Raw genomic sequence first — 20,724 nt, forward strand, 5'->3', positions numbered from 1 at the left:
GGTGAAGAGTTACGCCTTCGGGGCTAAGCTGTAATTGACCCGTCTAGGCACAGAGAGGGTTACAGCGACCCGGAGGCGGAGCCAAGTCGGTGCCACCTGCTCCGGGGCGGTCTGGCGCACGCGCCTTGGCTTCTAGATGGTGGCTACCTGCGGGGCCCGAGCCCAGGAGGAGCGCTTGCGCTCTGGGCCTTTTCCGCCGGGGGAAGTCTCGCGGGGGCGGGGCGGGGCGGGGCGGGGCGGGGCCGCGCGGGGAAGTTCTCGCGGGACCCCGAGGAGGAGCGGAAGCCAGGCGGCTGTGCTGCTTCGGCGAGCGGGCGGCGGCGGCGGCGGCGGTAGCGGCGACGAACACTGAGGCGGCGACCGCGGCGGGAACAGGCGCTGCCCTCGGGGAGCAGCAGCGCGGTCGGCGGCCGCTCGCACCGCTGCAGAGGGGCCGGCCGGGCGCGGAGCGGAGCAGCTGCGCCACGGTGAGTGCGGCCGGCGGCGGTGCTCCGGTGCCTCTTCCCCCTCGCTCGGCAGCGGGAGTCGGCCCGCCGGGCCCAGCCTATCCAGGGCTGCCGGGGTTCGGGTTCGGGACGGCGAGGCCTGGGGCGAGGGACGGAGTCCCCGGGGCTCCCGGGCTCCGCGTTTCCCCTTTTGGGGCGCTTCCTTCCTGGGGGCCGTCCTCCCCCGGCCCTTAGCTGGGTGCAGAGCCCCGGACCCCGGGGGCGGGAGGCGGGGGGCTCCTCATTAAGTTTCAGGCTTTCTTCCGGAGGGTTTGCGCAGAGGGGTCGGGAGAAGCCCGGGAGCCCTGGGTACTCATTCTGTGAGTCAGTCTGACTTGGCCCGGGAGGTGGGGGATTCGCAGCCGCTGCAAATGTGGTGATTGATGCTCTTGCGACCTGCACGGCCACCACGTCACCATCTCCTGGTGTCATTGGACCGAATTTGGGGAGGGAACCCACCCACCTACCGTATGAATACCGTTGAGTTAGAACCTTTGCTGCCGGAGCCAGTCGAGATGTCCGCTCTTTTTTTTTTTTTAAGCTGCTCTGAAAAATAATTGTAAAGAACAGTAAGCAGCAGTTGGTTGGAATGCTCCGAGGAAGGATTTCAGTGCGAGGGGATAGAGAAGCACCGCTATTTTTCATCTGTAAGGCTCTCCGTAGAAGCCACATGAGTTATAGCTTGTTGAGGGAGTCATTGTAAAAGTTGGGCTTTGCAGAGGAGCCGAAGTGCATTCGACATCTATCGTTTGGTGCTGTGGACTCAGAAAAGAGTCCAAAAGATACATGAAAGAAGTTCGCGTTCTCTCTTTGGCTTTCCTGTCTCTCTTTCGATGTATACTTCTCCAGTCCTTGCCTTCCCTTTCTACTTCTATTTTCACTGCGGACATCAGATGCTTACTTGTGTAATGCAAGTCATTTGCCCATCCCTCCCCCCCCTTTTTTTTCTAATCTACTTCCCCTTCCTCCTTTTTGTCCCCTCATCGACATAATTTTTCTGCCCCTTGGTGCAGTTTGCCTTCTCCCTCATGTAAAGATTCTGTTTTCTCTCCGGGGAAGATCCCCTCTTTTCCTGCTTTATCCTTCACTTTGAAGCGTCGGCTTCAGTCAGCCCTGTGAGACTTGAAGTTCTCCCCCTGGGAACTGGGAGGCTCAGAGGATTGAATTCATCCGTAAGCGGTCAATACTGCCACAGGGTCACAAGTGTAGCCTGCTTGTGTTATTTGTGTTTTAGTTGTTCTCTTTGTTTTGATATTCTGCTTTTGCGCCTGCTTACGCTTTTCTTCCTGTGTCTCTCTTACATTGGTTAAGGAAGATTGGGTCAATAGGGGGCTTGTATGACTTTTTTTTTGGCTTTTAGTTGGAGTGGTTCATGTTAAAAAAACAAAAAACCAACCATAGACCTATATTACAATAGAATTAAGGTAACATGAAATATTTGAGGGAATAGAATTTTAGGCCATAGATGAATTAATTAACACTTGCCCGTTGTGACAGTATGAATTTATTCTTTGCCAGGGTTCTTTTAATCAGGTGTCTTTGTTATTGCTGTTGGGGTTTTTTCGGTAGAAAGGAATAACTGTGTGTTCCATTGCTCCTTCCCTGGTTCAAAATTTTCTGAATTCCCAAAATAAAAGAAGAAGTTAATTCTTATAATCGGCTTTCTTTGATACTAAAAGCAAGCATTTAAATGCTTGAGGCAGTTTACTTCCTTAGCAAGTGTATTCAGATTTGAGGGATTGCTAGGTTTTAAATACTACTGGTTGATGGTACTTAGTTTTTCTGAGAAAAATCTGTTGCGTTGCCTGTTGTGCAGCAGCAGTTCTGATTGTTACCTAGAACAGAAGAGTAATAGATTTTGGAGAAATTAAGTAATACAGAAAAGAGACCCACCGTGTTCTCCTGAGAGAAATTAATAGTTACTTGCTTAATTCAGAAGAACTTTCTGGCACCACTGAAAGACTGTTGAGAGCCCTTGGTTTTATTTGTCAAAATTGGCTTTTTCCTTGTTGAGCCAAGTGAGGATGCATTATTTTCATCTTACACAATGATATTGTAGTGCATCCTCTGGAATGCAAACTTTAAAATCTGCTTAAGGCATCCTTCTAGTACATCAGTGATTCTTCAGGTTTAGCATGCATAAGAATTACCTGCGAATCTTATTTTAAATTAGGCTCTGGGCCTAAGGCCACTACATTGCAGAACTCTAGAAGGCACCCCATGGTGAATCAGTCTCTGAATGGGACATTTTTTTTTTGAAGATTCCATTTATTTATTTGACAGAGATCACAAGTAGGCAGAAAGGCAGGCTGGGGTGGGGGCGGGGGAAAGCAGGCTCCCCATTGAGCAGAGAGCCCCAATGTGGGGCTCCATCCCAGGACCCCTGGGATCATGACCTGTGCCGAAGGCAGAAGCTTTAACCCACTGAGCCACCCAAGCACCCGTGAATGGGATGATTTTGATGCAGCTGGTCCAAAGACCAAAACTGTTGTTACAGAATGCAGCTGTAAAATCATGAGGCTGGAATGTGGCTTTAAATTAGTCAACTTAAATTATGCTTTCTGTAAGTACAGAGTAAATATTTAAAAGCCCAATAGAATAAGTGACGATAGATGTGATTAGTCTTTATATGTGTAAATATTTGAGCATTGTTAGGACTCTGATGTGGAGCAATTTAATTTTAAAGTTTATATTTAATAGGGCAGTTAATTTGCCTACCAGAAAGCGCTTCTGAGTTTGTGTGTAGATGGAAGAAGATGGACAGTGCAGGAACATACAGACTGGTACTTGAAAAGATGTTGGTGATGCCAGCCAGTTGGTACCTCTTACAACTTTGTGCCAGAGACTCCACAGCCTTTACTCCACTCCAAGGCCTTACATGCGCTCTCTCTTTCAATCATCAAAATGTCCCATCTGGTAGATGCGTTATTATCCTCATTTTCCAGCTGAGGGAAACTAGGATTTAGGGAATGTAGGTAGGTTATTTCACCGGTGTCGCCCGTCTAGTGGTAATGGGCCAGTTGAATTCAGGTCTGACTCCAGAGCGCCAGTAATATTTTTTGGTGTTTGACCGTAGTGATGAAAATACAATTGAGGTGTGTAGTGCAGAAAGTAAAAATACTGGGGCGCCTGGGTGGCTCAGTTGGTTAAGTGTCTGCCTTTGGCTCAGGTCATGATCCCAGGGAGCTCCCTGCTCAGCGGGGAGTCTGCTTCTCCTCCCCTCCCCGCCACCTAGTGTTCTCTCTCTTTCTCTCACTTACTCCCTCTCCTAAATAAATAAAATCTTGAGAAAAAAAAAAAAAAGTAAAAATATTTTGTCCTCTTGCTCCCAGAGATAACCATTGTTAACATTTTGGGTCTTTTCTTTAGCACACATTTGATAAATACTATTTTGCTTTATGGAAATGGGATAAACTGGGCGCCTGGGTGGCTCAGTGGGTTAAGCCGCTGCCTTTGGCTCAGGTCATGATCTCAGGGTCCTGGAATCGAGTCCCACATCGGGCTCTCTGCTCAGCAGGGAGCCTGCTTCCCTTCCTTTCTCCCTGCCTGCCTCTCTGCCTACTTGTGATCTCTCTCTGTCAAATAAATAAATAAAATCTTTAAACAAAACAAGAAAAAAAGAAATGGGATAAACCAATTTTTCTGCATTTTTGTTTTTAACTTGATAGTATCTCTTGGTATGTACATAGCTATTCCATAGATGCTCTCATGGATATTGATCAGGTATATGTATGTGACACATGGTATTTGTCATTATTTCAGTGAGATAATCTAGGAATTGAATTGCTTGTTCAAGGATATCTATTTTTTAGTTGTCAACATAAAATTACTATAGTATAGTATACTATAAAATTACTTTCGAGAAAAATTGAACTGATTAATTCCCCACTACAGTGTGGCCTTTGTGATGGGTTTGTTACAACACAGTATCAAGCACATGGTCAGTCAGGCATATAGTAGCTGCTCAAAATGTTAAATGGATGAACATTGGATAAAGAATCAGAATATGTTCACCCAAAGTATTGGAGAGGCTAAATACTATAAACCTTTAAAAAATTTTCCAGTTAGGGGACGCCTGGGTGGTTCAGTGGGTTAAGCCGCTGCCTTTGGCTCAGGTCATGATCCCAGGTTCTAGGGATCGAGTCCCGCGTCAGGCTTCTTGCTCAGCAGGGAGCCTGCCTCTCTCTCCACCTCTGCCTGCCTCTCTTCCTGCTTGTGTGCTTTCTCTTTCTTTCTGACAAATAAATGAAAAAAGTCTTTAAAAAAAAAAAATTTGCCAGTTAGGTGAAGGAAATCTCATTGTTTTAATTTGCAGTTTTTAACAGTGAAATTGAACCTTTTTTTTAAAGATTCTATTTCTTTATTTATTTGTCAAAGAGAGAGAGAGAGAGCACACAAGCAGGCAGAGAGGCAAGCAGAGGCGGAGAGAGAAGCAGCTCCCTGCCGAGCAAGGAAACCTATGTGGGACTCGATCCCAGGACCCTGGGATCATGACCTGAGCCAAAGGCAGGGCCCAATCGACTGAGCCACCCAGGCATCCTTGAACATCTTGTGTTTTAAGTAGAAGCACATTTTAACTTATTTTGAGTAAGTTAATGTTGGGCCCTGTTCAAACCACTTCATCTATATTATCTGAATTACCTAATAATGAATGAATCTTATAAAGTAGGTGATACTATCCCCATTTTACTGATAAGAAATGGGGCTCGTTTAAAAGGCTTACCCAGAATTATAGCTGGTAAGCATCAAGATCATTACTTGAACCCCTGTCAGCCTGCTTTTAGAGACCATGCAGACACTAAGCTATATTGCCCAGTGAGTGTTGTGTATTTTATGTTCTGTAAATTTGGGGAAGAAGAGAGTTAAATGGAAGAAAGAAAATAAAGTCCTACAAGTACAGGGGACTGCATTTGAAGATTCAATGCACATTGTTTGCCATGAACAATTCAGGCTGCACATATGGTTTTTTGTTTTTGTTTTTGTTTGAGATTTTATTTATTCACCAGACTGAGAGAGCACACAAGCAGGGGGAGCAGCAGGCAGAGGGAGAGGGAGAAGCAGGCCCCCCCCAGGAGCAGGGAGCCTGATGTGTGGCTTGATCTCAGGACCCTGAGATCAGGACCTGAGTCGAAGGCAGACGCTAAACCCACTGCAGGGGCTCCTGCACTTGTGTTCTTAAAATCTGTTGCTTGTGGGGGCGTCTGGGGGGCTCAGTGGGTTAAGCCTCTGCCTTTCACTCGGGATCCAGCCCTGCATCAGGCTCTCTGCTCAGCGGGGAGCCTGCTTCCCCCTCTCTCTCTCTTCCTGCCTCTCTGCCTACTTGTGATCTCTATCAAATAAATAAATGAAATCTTTTTAAAAAAAGAATAAAATAAAATCTGTTGCTTGTGATGGGCTGCGGGGTGTGTGCTGGAACAGCTTAACCGTTCTCAGTAGAGTTCAGTGTCAAATGTACTCTCAACCCATCTTCTCTGTTAAAATCATTATACATTGCGTCCAGTTTCAGTTTTCTTCTTTTAGTTATTAGTGTTGTGTATGATAGTTTTTTTGTGGGTATGTTGTTGGGGCTTTTGTGTTTTTTTGTTTTTAGGGTTGTGAGTGGGTTTTTTTGTTTTTGTTTTTGCCTTTAATGAAACGCACCCTTTTGAATTCCTTTAGCCTGTGTGTTCTTTCAGTGGCTAGCCTCGTAAGCTGAGCCCTTCAGGTTTTCTCCATGAGCTGCTTATTTTTATTTGGCACAACCATGGAAGTATTGATTATGCCTGGTTTTCATTTCTCTCAAACTGTATCTCACGAAGCCATAGTTATGTGAAACGTGATTTTCAAGAGTGTTAGTCTGTTTATGGTTTTTTCTAGGAATTCTGTGGTAGATGAGTTCGGTCACCGGAAAACCCAGTGTTGAAAACCGTCTTGGTTTTTATGCCGTGTCTGTTCAGTTACACTGCAGTTGTCTGAAATCCCGTATGACTTAGAAGTTTGTTCCTTGTTACAACATACTACCTTGCCTGTGACGCTTTTGAGTTTCTGATTTTCTGATTTCTGTTTTTCAAATATGAAACTCCTTATCCTTGTTAGATCTGCTCAATTTTGCTTCCTATCATTGAAACATAGTCCCAACAATCAGCCCTGGACACCAATTAAAATAAATTACCTGGTCAGATAGAAAATATTGAAAGTATTGACAGGCATATAGCAAAGATCTTGGAACATTTGTAGCTCAATAAAACAGGTACGTGCATTGGAAAGTAGGGAAAAAAGGAAAAGCAGTTATTAATGCCAGGGAAGAGTAAAGGATTGTACCAGAAAGGAATGTTGCTTGTAATATATTTAAATCAGCAGTGAAGAATATTTTGTAATGTGAACTGCTTAAACCGGAATTCATGGTATTACTGGATGGGCGGGGGGATGCTGTCAGGGGTGAACGTTTCACAAGAGGTAGATCATGGCTGGAATAAACTAAGAAACAGCAGTAAAAGCATATTGTTTAGAAATACTGGAAGTAAATACAAAGCAAGAGACAAAATTGAGGGTGATTGCTGGTAGGTGTTGGGGTGGGGAACTGCCCTTTTTAAAAATAAGCCTTTTAAAAGCAGTGACTTTCAAAATTATATACATGGATTAGATTGACCAAAAAAAAAAGCAACTACAGAGAGAATAAATAAAGGGTGTTTAAGGACACCCAAAAATAAATACTCTGAGGGGTGCCTGGCTGGCTCAGTTGAGAAAATATGGGACTTGATCTTGGGGTTGTGAGTTTGAGTCCCATGTTGGGTGTAGAGATCACTTAAAACTTAAAGTGAGGGGCGCCTGGGTGGTTCAGTGGGGTTAAAGCCTCTCCCTTTGGCTCAGGCCATGATCTCAGGGTCTTGGGATCAGGCTTTCTGCTAAGCAGGGAGCCTGCTTCCCTTCCTGTCTCTGCCTGCCTCTGTGCCTACTTGTGATCTCTGTCTGTCAAATAAATAAATAAAGGGGTGTTTGTTTGGTTTTTTTAAAGATTTTATTGATTTATTTGAACAGAGAGAGATCACAAGTAGGCAGAGAGGCAGGCAGAGAGAGAGGGGAAGCAGGCTTCCCGCGGAGTAGAGAGCCCGATGTGGGGCTTGATCCCGGTATCCTGAGATCATGACCTGAGCTGAAGGCAGAGGCTTTAACCCACTGAGCCACCCAGGCGCCCCTAAATAAATAAAATTTAAAAAAAAAAACCCACTTAAAATGAGACAGATACATTTATGTGTTTGCTAGCACTCTGTCTTCCCTCTTTTAGAGCCAGCCCCACATGGAATATTGTAGGTATGGCCTGATAGAGTTAACGTTGGTTTGGTTGATTAGTTTCCCTGCGGTAGAATGTGTGGCTTTCAGAATTTGACTGAAGGACTTTTTTTTTTTTAGATTTTATTTATTTATTTGACAGAGATCACAAGTAGATGGGGGTGGGGGAGTAGGTCCCCTGCCTAGCAGAGAGTTTGACTGGGGGCTTGATCCCAGGATCCTGAGATCATGACCTGAGCCAAAGGCAGAGGCTTAACCCATTGTGCCACCCAGGCGTCTCTGAAGGACTTTTTATTACCAGGTGATTTCTTCCCTCCCTGGTAACACTTTTTATTTCCTTCTAATCTTAATATTCCCAGCTGGCTTACTGCTTAGTTAGTCCATTTGCAGCTAGCTATGCTTGATTAATGCCCCAGTTGTTAACTTTAGAACAAAAGAATAATAATCACCCGTGCCCCTCAGATGAGCTTTCTGCTAGGTGGTAATTATCCAAGAAGGGTGTCACTATAAATACTCTGTCCCCGTTCTGCCACGGTCAGTGTTGTTTTCTGCTTTTATTTAGCCTGTATGAAAACACGAACTGAAAACGAGAATGGGGTTTTATTTTCCTTTCCTTAGGCAGAGGTCTAGATTACGTCCATGTCTGTGGCTCTGTGGCTGGAGACTGAATGCCCACCGTTCCACATCATGTAGTACAGTAAAGGTTATTACAGAATCTTTACCTGCAAAATGCAATTTGGCTCATTTTAGAACCCCTCTGGCTCTGAGAAGAGCAGCTGTTGTCAGGGTGACTGTGAGAGGCTTCTGTTTGATTTACTGGCACCATCTCCCTGCCCTTTCATCCCCAGATAAGGCATCTGGCAGCTCAGATTCTGAAAAAGGGATTCCTTTCAAGTGTAGTTAGGACTTCAGCTTTGCTCCCTAGGGTGTTTGGAAATAATGTGGAGGATGCTTCTGGAAATGCTGGACCTTGGACATCTATTTCAAGGACTGTTGGGACTCCAAAGCCTTGGGGGTGTTCAGGGGAGAAAGGTGCCTTAGGCAAGAGCAGGTCTTCACCCACAAAAGGCTCTGACACAGACGGATCTCCTTTTTCTGGTTACCTAAGCTTGCTGAGCAGTTTGGCAGTAGTAGAGGGGAGCTAGCTGCCTTGCTCAGAACAGCACATTGGATTTAAGAAAGGAGTTCCGAGGTTCACCTTCTCCTGCTTTCCTAGGAGCAGACCAAGGGTTAGTTTCTGAGAACAGTCAAGCAGCTGAGGACCAGAGCCGGAATTGCTTGCTTTCGACTGGGTCGGGGACCCAGCGTTTTCAGAAAGCCCGAAAGCTTGGCAGGGAGAAAGGAAGGAGATGGGCCCGTGCCACTGAGAAAAGCGGGGTCCCGTCCCCAGGGCGAGGCCTTTCTTGGAGTGGACTGCATCTCGGGCCGGAGCAGCGGAGCATAAGGGGCGAGGGAGGAAAGGCGGAGACTGAGCGGGGCTCCAGCCGGTTCCTGCACACCGCGCACACCCAGCGGGAAGGAAGAGGAAGTGTGTTCGGGAATAGCTCGAGCGGCGGCCGCCATTGGCCGGCGGGCCTGTCAGTCGCCTGGGGGCTGAGACTGCGAAGAGGAAGGAGGCGATCGGGGCTCCTGCCTGCGAGCGAGGGAGGCGGGCCGAGCCGGGCCGAGCCAGGGGGCGTGGGGGCTGGGGCAGCGGGCCGATCGGCAGGGCGGGGCTGCCTTCGGTGCTGGCCACTTCTCTCACCCATCCCTCTTGTGATTCAGGGTGGCATTGTGTGTCCCGGAGTGCACGAGCGAGTCCCGGGAGAGCGGCGAGGCCGAGCCCAGAGCACTGGGTGGCTTCGGCAGGGAAGACTCCCTTCCCCCGGCTTCAGGCTGCTGAGCCCTGAGCAGCGCTCAGAATGGAAGCCATCGCCAAATATGACTTCAAAGCTACTGCTGACGACGAGCTGAGCTTCAAAAGGGGGGACATCCTCAAGGTAAGTGTGATGCCACGCAAATGCCGAGATGGCCTCCTGTTGTACTCCTCTACCTTCGTTTGCCCTGATAACACAAAGAAGCCGAGCCCGTCCTTTCTCGGTGCCCACTTTTCCCGTTTACCGTGGGGTGGGCTCGGGATAGCTGACACCGATGCTGAGCGGAATATTAAATATGACTTAGAGGGTTGGGTTGATGTATGGTCTTTAACTGCCTTTGTGTGAATGCCTCGAGTATTTCTGTTTGCTTGTTGGTTGGTAATTCAGGGAAAGTCAAAGCAGCATGATTGTAGCAAAGAAGTGTATGAGGGGAAGGGTTTTTGTCCTTGTTGTTGTTGTTAAGACATAAACTTGAACTATTTATGTAAAAGCACTCAATTAGTCTTACTTTACCCAGTCAAGAGATTTTTGCAGTCCAGAACCTGAGGCTAGTTGGAGAGGTGGTTAGAAGTATATGCCAGAACTCATTAAAGAACCTCAGTGTCTTTTAATTCTTGGTTAAAAAAAAAGCTAGTGGGGTCCTAAATCCTTAGGTTCGTCTTGCTGTTGCACGAGTCAGATGGCGATTTTTCTGAAAAGAAACTTGAGCAATTACCCTGTATTACAGTCTAATTGCACAAAAGAAACCTGCTGACAGTTTAAAAATAAGCTGCTTTCCAGTTTGCAGCTCATTCCGAGCCCAAACTATTTACATGAGGATTCGCTTTCCACCTGGCACATGGTAATTATGTTGTTTACCCAATTGACGGCAGCAGCTTGCCCTTTTGGATATGTAATTTATTTTTACAAGGGTGGGTGTTATCGAATAATGTGTCAGCTCTACAGGAGAACCTGAAGTTTAGCATTTGCATATCCCGGGTTCGCTGCCTCTCAAGTTCTGACATTTTTCTGATGGTTGGGAGTTTGCCACGCATTTGTTTACTACCCCTGAGTAAAATTATTAATATTTTACAAAGAGGAAGAAAGTGGCAATGTAGAAATGTGGTCCCCTATAAAAAGACTGCTGATTTTTTCCCCACTTTTTTGAGTCCTGCCAACCTGTGGGTAGTTACTATTTTGCTCTCCTTGCCTGAGGCACAGAGTTCCACCCCAAAGTGTCTTGATGTTAGACATGTAGGTTGTGCTTCATAGAAGGCAATTTTGAAGAGTCCTTTAAGGGGAAGGAAAGTGTTTTTTTCAGAGCTGGCCTTGTGATGCTAAGCTCCCCGAGCATATTCTCAAAGTCAGCACTGAAGTGTCAGAAAGCAGACAGAACCAGCTGTAGATTTTAGAGTAACATACGTTTTCGGTTTCTCTTTTCTTAGCTAGAAGTCAGAGCAAAGAAGAGAGCTTAGACTGTTCAATTACTCTATCATGGACGTACAGAGGAGTAATTTGACGTTTCCATAGGTGATGACTGTTTTTAGCAGATAAACAGTCGTGGTACCATCCTAAGATTGGCTACTCAAAATATTGTACACCTGAAACTAACACAGCACTGTGTGTTAGCTGTAATGGGATTTTTAAAAAGATCCGCTAAAGATTGGTTAAAGAAGCTCATGTCTATAGCCTCTGCAAAAACCCTGCAGGAACAATTTTTTTTCCCCCCACAATGCAAACTTGGGTTTCTCCATTGAGCTTACCCAAGAAACTTGAATCTGGAAGCCCGGTAGTTCATATTTTTCTCTAAGTTTATTCCATTATATATGTAGCACTAAAGCAACAAAATGAAAATACGGATTGAGGTCTATTTTTAATAATTTTCAGGCACTCAAGTGTATCCTAGACCTAGACCATGAGCATCTCATAAGTTCTCCAACTTAAATTGTAAACTCTTGAACAAGTGTGAAACCCTTCTCTCCCATCCTATAATTAGGGAAGATGATACTGTTTAACATTCCCCCAGAAATTGTTCTGATGGGAGAGAAAGTGAGTCAGAGTGCTCACATTTACTTCCAGATTTTCTTTGGGGAGAGAAAAATGCATATATTTGGTTCTTTCCAATTTGGTAGATAACTGGCATATGAAGTCATAATGTCATTATTACTTTTGAATGGTGACCGTTAGCTGTTTATTATTAGTAATCTTGTGGCTTTACTCCAAAAAAAAAAAAGTGACGATACAGTAGTTGCCCTTTGTCTTGAAATTCTGTGAAACAGCTGATTGAGAAGGAGGGATATTGCTTTGTCTTAAGAGTTGTTATTTCAAAAAGCAGTGTTTCCTTCATTTGATTATTCAAGGAGTAACTGATTTCATTTGAGAGGCTTTGATTTGATTTGATAGCTCTTTAGGATGTTAGCTGTGAGCCAAAACATGTTTAGAAGTGGCTGGAATAGCATTGACCAGTTTGACTTGATTGAAATAGAGCTTATATCTGCTCTCTCCATAAGGGGGGCATATACACATGGGTACTAAATACGTTTTATTTGAAGGTAATGGAGTGGCAAGGGGCTTGGGCCTCTACCTCTGACTGGAGTTCCCAGGGATTTACTCCTCTCACTGTCCTCAAGCTCCTGGTTAACTCTGGTTAATGTGGACCCCATCCTCCAGCAGGCCTCTTGCTTACTTTCCATCTACACATTGACTTGTGCTGCCCTGAGAAGAGAGAAAAATAAAAACATTTTCCTGGAAGCCTAAAATAGAACTAAATACTTCGGTATATCTGCCTTTGTTACTGTTTGTCTTACAAAAGTGCGCGTTTTTTGGAGGGGAGGAGAAGGGCATTGGGGCACAGAATGGAAGGAATTGCTCTTTGTTGGAGGTTTCAGCCTTGCATGGCCAAAATGAACTCCTCACTTTCCCTGCCATCGTCCTGTAGGCTTCAGATAGTCCCAGGGGTTCTCCACCAAAAAGCCCTCTGAATTCTCTCCCTTAGGGCACACAATATATCCGAGCTTACCTAAAAGTCACGTCTGCTGTTCAGAGACTTACGTACACACACTTCAGACAGAGCTGTGTGCAAATTAAGAGATCATTTTGAGGGGCGCCTGGGTGGCTCGGTGGGTTAAGCCTCTGCCTTCGGCTCAGGTCATGATCTTAGGGTCCTGGGATCAGGCCCCCTAATCGGGCTCTCTTCTCAGCGGGGAGCCTGCTTCCCCCTCTCTCTCTGCCTGCTTGTGATCTCTCTCTCAAATAAATAAATAAAACCTTTAAAAAAGAAATAGAGACCATTTTGCGCTCTCACACTTGTGTTCATGGCATTCAAGCCAGCAGCTTATTTTCTATCAAGGCAGACCTTTAATTCTAGAAAAGAACCAACAGTGGATCATCTTGGTGTCTTCTACTTGTCTGGTACTAACTGCCTTTATCAGTTTTCAATACTGCTTTAAAAATAGGTCTTGAGGGGTGCCTGGCTGGCTCGTTTGGTGGAGCGTTCTGCTCTTGATCTCAGGGTTGTAAGTTTGGGGTGCGTGGGTGTCGTTAAGCCTCTGCCTTCAGCTCTGGTCATGATCTCAGGGTCCTGGAATCGAGCCCCCGCATCGGGCTCCCTGCTCAGTGGGAAGCCTGCTTCTCCCTTTTCTGCTCCCCCTGCTTGTATTCACTCTCTCACTGCTTCTGTCAAATAAATAAATTAAATCTTTTTTTTTTTAAAAGAGAGAGGGACGCCTGGGTGGCTCAGTTGGTTAAGCAGCTGCCTTTGGCTCAGGTCATGATCCCAGGGTCCTGGGATCCAGTCCCTCATCGGGCTCCTTGCTCGGCAGGGAGCCTGCTTCTCCCTCTGCCTCTGCCTGCCTCGTCTGCCTGTGCTCACTCGCTCTCTCTCCCTCTGTCTCTGACAAATAAATAAATAAAATATTTAAAAAAAAAAAAAAAGAGAGAGAGAGAAAAGAAAAGAAATAGGTCTTGGGTTCACACTTGGCTCTTTGAAGATTTCTATCTCGGTGCTGATGACCTGTTTTAATGTCACATTTACTGAGCATCTCCTTGAGCCACATCCTGGGATAAGTTGCTTTGAGAGTTGGGAAAGAAATACTTTCTCCCTTGAGGAACTTTAAAATCAAATAAGAGAAGTGAAATTAGTATGTGAAACAGGATATGGCAGTATACAAAATTAGATGATTTTTAGAACAGGAGAAGACCTTTTAAAATCTCTTAATTTTGATTTTTATTATTTTTTATGTGAGGAAATGGCCTGTAGAGGTTAAATAATCTATCCAAGATCACAACGATTACTACTTAGTAAGGAACTGGTATTTCATGAGATGCTGAGTTGTATCACCCACTGTAACGTAGGGAGGGCGGTGACTGGTCAGAGCTGACATTGGAAAGTGCTGTGTGGAGGGAGTGTGACTTGAACCGGACCTCGCCAGCGGGATGGGAGGGAACAGGGGGTGCTTGTTGTGTTTGAGATAGAACACTAGAATGGGGCTGGGAGACCGTGCCATGGTGGAAAAGAAAGTAGAATTGGAGTGAGATAAGAAAAACCAGTACGAATTCGATCTTATCCTTTAGAAGCCTCTGTAGGCTTTTAGCTGATGATGGAAGTGTTCTGGGCTAGGAGGGAAGCCTGGAGGCCCAGCCCGCGAGGTCACAGTGAGCCCGGCCGGCTGTGAGACTAGCGCCCCCATAGGTGCTGGAGACTAAGAATGAAGGATGGGGGCGGGGAGGGTGTCGAGGGATGCTGGGTGAATGGAAAAATACGGGGATTTCTGCCTGTCAGCTGGGGACATTGGAATAAATCTGTGTCACTGAGAAATGAATGCCTACTGAGTATGTTCCTGAGAGCCAGGAATTGGAACTGGGGTTTGATTGGTGATAGTTTTTATAGCAGCCGGAAGTCCTGAATTTGGGTCCAGGAGTCTCCTGTCAGGTGTTTGAATGATTAAACCTAAAAATGGGGTTGGTATGGTTTTTTTGTTGTTGTTGTTGTTGTTTTTGTTTTTTTTTTCATGATTTCAAATCATTGTACTTGATAGTATTTCTCTGCTTATTGATAAGAATTCTTGGGGTGCCTGGGTGGCTTAGTCAGTTGAACATCTGCCCTTGGCTCAGGTTGTGATCCCAGGTTACTGGGATCAAACCTTGTGCTGGACACCCTGCTCAGTGGGGAGCCTGCTTCTCCGGGCCTCCCACTCTGCTTGTGCCCTTGCTTACTTTCTCTCTCTCTCTTTGAAATAAATAAATAAAATCTCTTTTCTTTTTTTTTTAAGATTTTATTTTTATTTATTTGATAGAGAGAGATCACAAGTAGGCAGAGAGGCAGGCAGAGGGGGAGGGGGAAGCAGGCTCCCCACTGAGAAGAGAGCCCAGTGGGGAGCTCTATCCCTTGGGATCATGACTTGAGCCGAAGGCAGAGGCCCAACCCACTGAGCCACCCAGGTACCCCGATAAATAAAATCTTAAAAACAAAAACCATTCCTTGGCTAAAATTAACAAGTCAGGAAATGACAGATGCTAGCAAGGATGCGGAGAAAGGGGACCCCTCCTACACTGTTTTTGGGAATGCAAGCTGGTGCAACCACTCTGGAAAACAGCATGGAGGTTTCTCAAAAAGTTGAAAATAGAGCTACCCTATGACCCAGCAATTGCACTACTGAGTATTCACCCTAAAGATACAAATGTAGTGATCTGAAGGGGCACATGCACCCGAATGTTTATAGCAGCAATGTCCACAATAGCCAACCTCTGGAAAAAACCTAGATATCCATCAACAGATGAATGGATAAAGAAGATGTGGTATGTATACAGCCATCAAAAGAAATGAAATCTTGCCATTTGCGATGACGTGGATGGAACTAGAGGGTATCACGCTTAGTGAAATAAGTCAGTTGGAGAAAGACAACTATCATATGCTGTCCCTGATATGAGGAAGTAGAGATGCAACGTGGGGGGTTTGGGAGGTAGGGAAAGAATAAATGAAACAAGATGGGATCGGGAGGGAGACAAACCATAAGAGACTCTTCATGTCACAAAACAAACTGAGGGTGGCTGGGGGGAGGGGGGTCGGGAGAGGCTGGTGGGCTTATGGACATTGGGGAGTGTGCTATGGTAAGTGCTGCAAAGTGTGTAAACCTGGCGATTCACAGACCTATACCCCTGGGGCTAATAATACATTATATGTTTATTAAAAAATTTAAAAATTAAAAAAAAAAAACAACCATTCTTGCTGATTTTGACTAAACCCAAAATTTTGTATATAATCTTTATGAATGAAGATGATTTGAGTTCTCTTAGAACAAATAATTTGTTTGCCTTTCGCTGTATTCATTTCTCCCCCTGTCATCTGAATGGACTGTTTCCAAATAGGTGCTAAGAAGGAGATTTCAGTTCCCGTACAAGACTCCTTTCGGGGGCCTGGCTGAAGACCAGTCATCCCTGTTGGAGAAAGAAATGAGTAAGGAAGCGTAGAGTTCCTTGGGGGATCTTTCAGTTCTCACCTCTTACGCCATTGTGGTTGAAGTCATCCTCGAATAGCTACCATTTGTGGAGCATTTACTATGCCACAGAGTTCTGCAGTATTTCTAATTTGCGTCATGAAAGGTTGGCCCTCCTTAGCCTCATCCTACGGCTGTAGAAACAGACAAACCAGGAATTTGCTCAGGTTGGCACGTGTAGTAAGCAGCACAGCTGGGCTTGATCTTAGGTCTGGCTTATGATGCCCCCCACAGTACGTCACTACTCCCCTTAACTGTCAGATGTAAGGAAACCAGAAATGGGAGCAAACCTGCTTGGCTCACCTGCCAGGCAGGAGCAGCCGGTCTGTGGTACTCCTTCTACTGAGTGACTTACTGAACATCATATCTAAAGTAAATTGAGTTCAACAGTGAAAGAAATGGGTAAGATGAGATCATTCTGCCTGTCAGATTAGCAAGAATGATAAAGATCAACCCCACCCTGTGTTGGCCAGGATGTGGAGAAATGGACTCTTGTCACTTTCTGCCAGTGGAGTTTGTACTAATAACACGGTCTTTCCGCATGGTGGCTTGGTGACGTGTATCAGAACGTAAAATGGGCCAGCAGTTCTACTTTTAAAATGTTATTTTTAAAAAAGATTTTATTTATTTATTTGAGAGAGCTAGAGAGCACAAGTGGGGGAGAAGGAGAAACAGGCTCCGCACCAAGCAGGGAGCCCGATTTGGGGCGTGATCCGGGGACCCTGGAATCATGACCCGAGCTAAAGGCAGCCGTTTAACCAACTGAGCCTCCACGCAGGCACCCCTAAAAATTTATTCTAAGAAAATTCTCAAGTTTTAAAAAATGTAGACATCAGGGACTGGAGGAGGTTATGCTGAGTGAAATAAGTCAAACAGAAAGCCAAAAGTATCTTAACGGTTTCACTTACTAGTGGAGCATAGGGAATAACACGGAGGACATTGGGAGATGGAGAGAAGTGAGTTGGGGGAAATCAGAGGGGGAGACAAACCATGAGAGACTGTGGACTCTGAGAAACAAACAGAGTTTTGGATAGGAGGAGGGGAGGTATTGTGGGTATTATTATTATTTTTGTAAGATTTTATTTATTTGACACAGAGAGAGAGATCACAAGCAGGCAGAGAGAGAAGGGGAAGCAGCACCCGATGCGGGGCTTGATCCCAGGACCCTGAGATCATGACCTGAGCCGAAGGCAGAGGCTTAACCCACTGAGCCACCCAGGCATCCTGTGATTGTGGGTATTAAGGAGGGTATGTACGTATTGCATGGAGCACTGGGTGTGGTGCGTAAACAGTGAATCTTGGAGCACTGAAAAAAAAATTTTTTTTAATGTAAACATCGGATATTTACTTCAATTAATGTATGTACCACCTAGAAAAGAAACTTCTGCCTTTAAATTGTGAAATACCATTTGTAAGATGCCTTTCAGAGATGTTAAACTGTGTAAAAGAGGCATCTTTGAATTGATGGAATTACCATATTACCAAAACTCCGCCAAAGACCTAAGTAGGGGGCTACATAAGCGGTTTATCGTGCTTGTAAAACGGAATGCTGTGCAGGTGTTCATGTTGGTGTAAATCTGTGTCAACACAGGATAATGCCCTTGGCACAGAGAAGTGTTTGAATGGATGCTCTTTGAAAAAGTAGTAATGTAACACATTGGATGTTCAGGATGACTTTGCACTAAACTTAATGTCTTACTTCCATTCCCTTTTAAGTCCTGGAAGAATCCTAACAAAGATGCTGTTATCCCCATTTTACTGATCAGGAACCTGAGACTTAGGTTAAGTAACTGGTCCAAGTTTACAAGTTAGCGTTCAGATCCAGGCCGGTTTGAGTCTGGATTCTGGGTTCTTAACTGCCACCCTGCAGGGCTTTCTCGTACCCAAATGAGGTCAGTGAAGAGGGAGCTCCCTTTTAGGGCTCGTTCTGTTTGCTTATTAAATACATGGACTTCTTTCCGAATGCGCCTCCAGAAGGTAACAGATGCTTCCAAGGAGCTTGATTTCAGGTGATTTTTATTCCTTTTTGGTCCTCATTTCTCTGTAATCAGTTTATAATTTTATTAAAGCAATGAAGTTACATTCAAGTAGCAGTTTACATTTTGCATTTGTTTTACCTGATGGATATTCCAGGAAGTTAGAGGGCTCTGGTCAGGGGTTGGTTGGTTTTCTAATGGCTGAGGTTTAACCTGCTTTTAAATCTTTAGGCTGAAATTCACTGTGACTCAGTGTCCTAAAACTTAGATCCTTTAAAAAGTGATTCATGATGACTTCAAGGGAAATTGTGGTCCCTTTGGCAGATACTCCCTCAGTTGCACCATATGGACGTGGAATGAGAGACATCTGTAATATTGTGGTGAGGGACAGGTGCTCCGGCGCTCCAGGCTAGACCCACCTGCTTTGAATCCCAGCTCTGCCACTGGCTGAACAGACACTGTGGTCTTGGGTGATTTACTTTGTGCTTTGGTTCTCCTGTGTGTAAAATGGGACGAAGAGCACCTAACTCCCTAGCGTCAGAGTGCGGATAAGAAAAGCCTAATAGAAGGGTGCCTCGGTGGCTCAGTCGGTTAAGCGGCTGCCTTTGGCCCAGATCATGATCTCGGGGTCCAGGGAGCCCCGTGTTTTCATTGGGCTCCCTGCTTAGCAGGGAGTCGGCTTCTCCCTCTTCCCTGCCCCCGTCCCCTCCCTTCATGCTCTCTCTCTCAAGTAAAATCTTTAAAAAAAGGAAAAGAAAAGCCTAATTCATGTGCTTAAAGCAATGACTGGCCTAGACAATGCTAGCTGCCATTAGTTTTTGTTTTTGTTTTGTTTTGTTTTTTCAGTTTCTTTTAAAGATTTATTATTTAAGTACTCTCTCTACCCAACGTGGAGCTCGAATTCAGTGACCCTAAGATCAAGAGTCACACACTTCACTGACTGAGCCAGCCAGGCGCCCCTGCCATTAGTTTTATTAGTGTTATTCAGGTGCACGGCTTTGATAAGAAGATGTCAGTCCAACCCCTGGCTCAGGTGACTGCTAAGTCACATGACGGTACCCATAAAAGCAGCGAGGTGCTTGTCCTGACGCTACCTCAGACTCAGACCAGTTGAAACCTTGTCCCAGAGCTCAGCGCGGCATTGGTGGAGGGTTCTGAGAAAGACAAGCTCCTTCTCTGTTCTTCAACTCTTTGGTTTCTGTCACGATTAAACCCAAAAGCAAGGAGATGGGCACCTGCATGGCGTCCTGCTGGGGGCCTCGCTTTCGGAGACCTCTTTGGCTGGCTGGGGCTTTGGGGCTGTGCTGTTGGCTAGCGCAGAGTATGTTAGAAGCAGCAGCCTTGGGCAAGCTCATTATTTTATTTACCGCAGGGGCACTAAGGAGTCTTTCACGGTCTCTAAGTGTCCTCAGTGAGGGAGCATTTTCTCTGGTCCGAATGCCAAGAAGAGGCAGATTTTCCCCCAACAGCTTTCTAAAATCTGAAGGATGCTTACATACTGCTTTACTATGTTTTTTTCTTTACCTTGCAGGAAAGCTTAGCGTCTCCTTGGGTGTCCCGTTTCTAGTAGTTCTTATGTTTTCTGTCCTGATATTTTTACCCAAACAGGTGCTAATGTTTTGCAGTAAAATATTGGAAAATTTCCTCACTCAAACGAATGGCTTTTTTTTTTTTTTTAAGTTTTGATACTTCCTTAATGTCAGTACTTTTTAATGTTAATTTTTAGCTAATTCTTTAACAGTGGTCTTTTAAAGTCTTAAGTTTAGCAAAATGCCAGAAGCCTTCTGTAGAATTTTTTTTAAAAAAATGTTCATTCATGAGAGAGAGCAGGGCAGAGGGTGAGGCAGGCTCCCTGCCCCTCAAAATAAATAAATCTTAAAAAAAAAAAAAAAAAAAGTTAGGGCACCTGGGTGGCTCAGTTGGTTGGGCATCTGCCTTCGTTCGATTCAGGTCATGATCCCAGGGTCCTGGGATCAAGCCCCGTGTTGGGCTCCCTGCTTCTCCAGGATGCTGCTTCTCTCTCTACATCTCCCCCTACTTGTGCTCTCTCTCTCTCTCTCTCTCTCTCTGTGTCAAATAAATAAAATCTTCAAAAAATTATTAAAAATAATAAAATCTATAATAGACTTAACTATTTCCTTATTGCAGGATACTTAGCTTTTTTCTAATAATAATTCATAATCTCCAAGAAGGCTCTTGGTGTATATGTTACTCTACTGTCCAAAAGTGCTGAATAGATTACCTGCTTGAGATTAGGTTAAATGAGAATGGCCCATAATCCGAAGCCAGAATATATAATAATAGTACAGCTAACGTCTGTGCCAGTCTCTGTCAACACAGAACATTACTTCACAGTTTGACAAGTGTTTATAGGACTGTGGCACCAGATGTGTGAAATGAGGACATGTCCACTCAGCATCTGAGATACTTGATTGACAACAGAGGCTAATTGTATTTTTTGCTAGTCCTTCCACTGGTTAATTTGCTTTTATAGCTGTGTCAGGTTAAGTTAATAAGTCATCTTGATAGCTGAGAAATTTGGTGTGGATTCATAGGTGAAAGTTTTGTTCTGTTTAATTAAGTCATCTCCGCACCCAGTGTGGGCCTTGAACTTGTGGCCCCAAGATCAGGACTCGCATGCTCTTCTGACTGAGCCGGCCAGGTG

General features: G+C 45.0%; 1 protein-coding gene across 1 annotated transcript in view; it reads left to right on the forward strand.

The window, feature by feature from the left end:
• Positions 1 to 345: 345 nt before the first annotated feature.
• The window catches only part of GRB2 (growth factor receptor bound protein 2), a 74,080-nt gene continuing 53,701 nt past the window's right edge, over positions 346 to 20,724 (forward strand). Inside the window, exons 1-2 of the mRNA XM_044247450.1 lie at positions 346 to 467; positions 9,519 to 9,733. Coding sequence (XP_044103385.1) covers positions 9,656 to 9,733 — 78 coding nt within the window. The 5' untranslated portion in view covers positions 346 to 467; positions 9,519 to 9,655. The remainder of the gene's footprint in view (positions 468 to 9,518; positions 9,734 to 20,724) is intronic.

This window comes from Neovison vison, chromosome 5, assembly GCF_020171115.1.
Source record: "Neovison vison isolate M4711 chromosome 5, ASM_NN_V1, whole genome shotgun sequence".
In the NCBI taxonomy this organism is placed as follows: Eukaryota; Metazoa; Chordata; class Mammalia; order Carnivora; family Mustelidae; genus Neogale; species Neogale vison.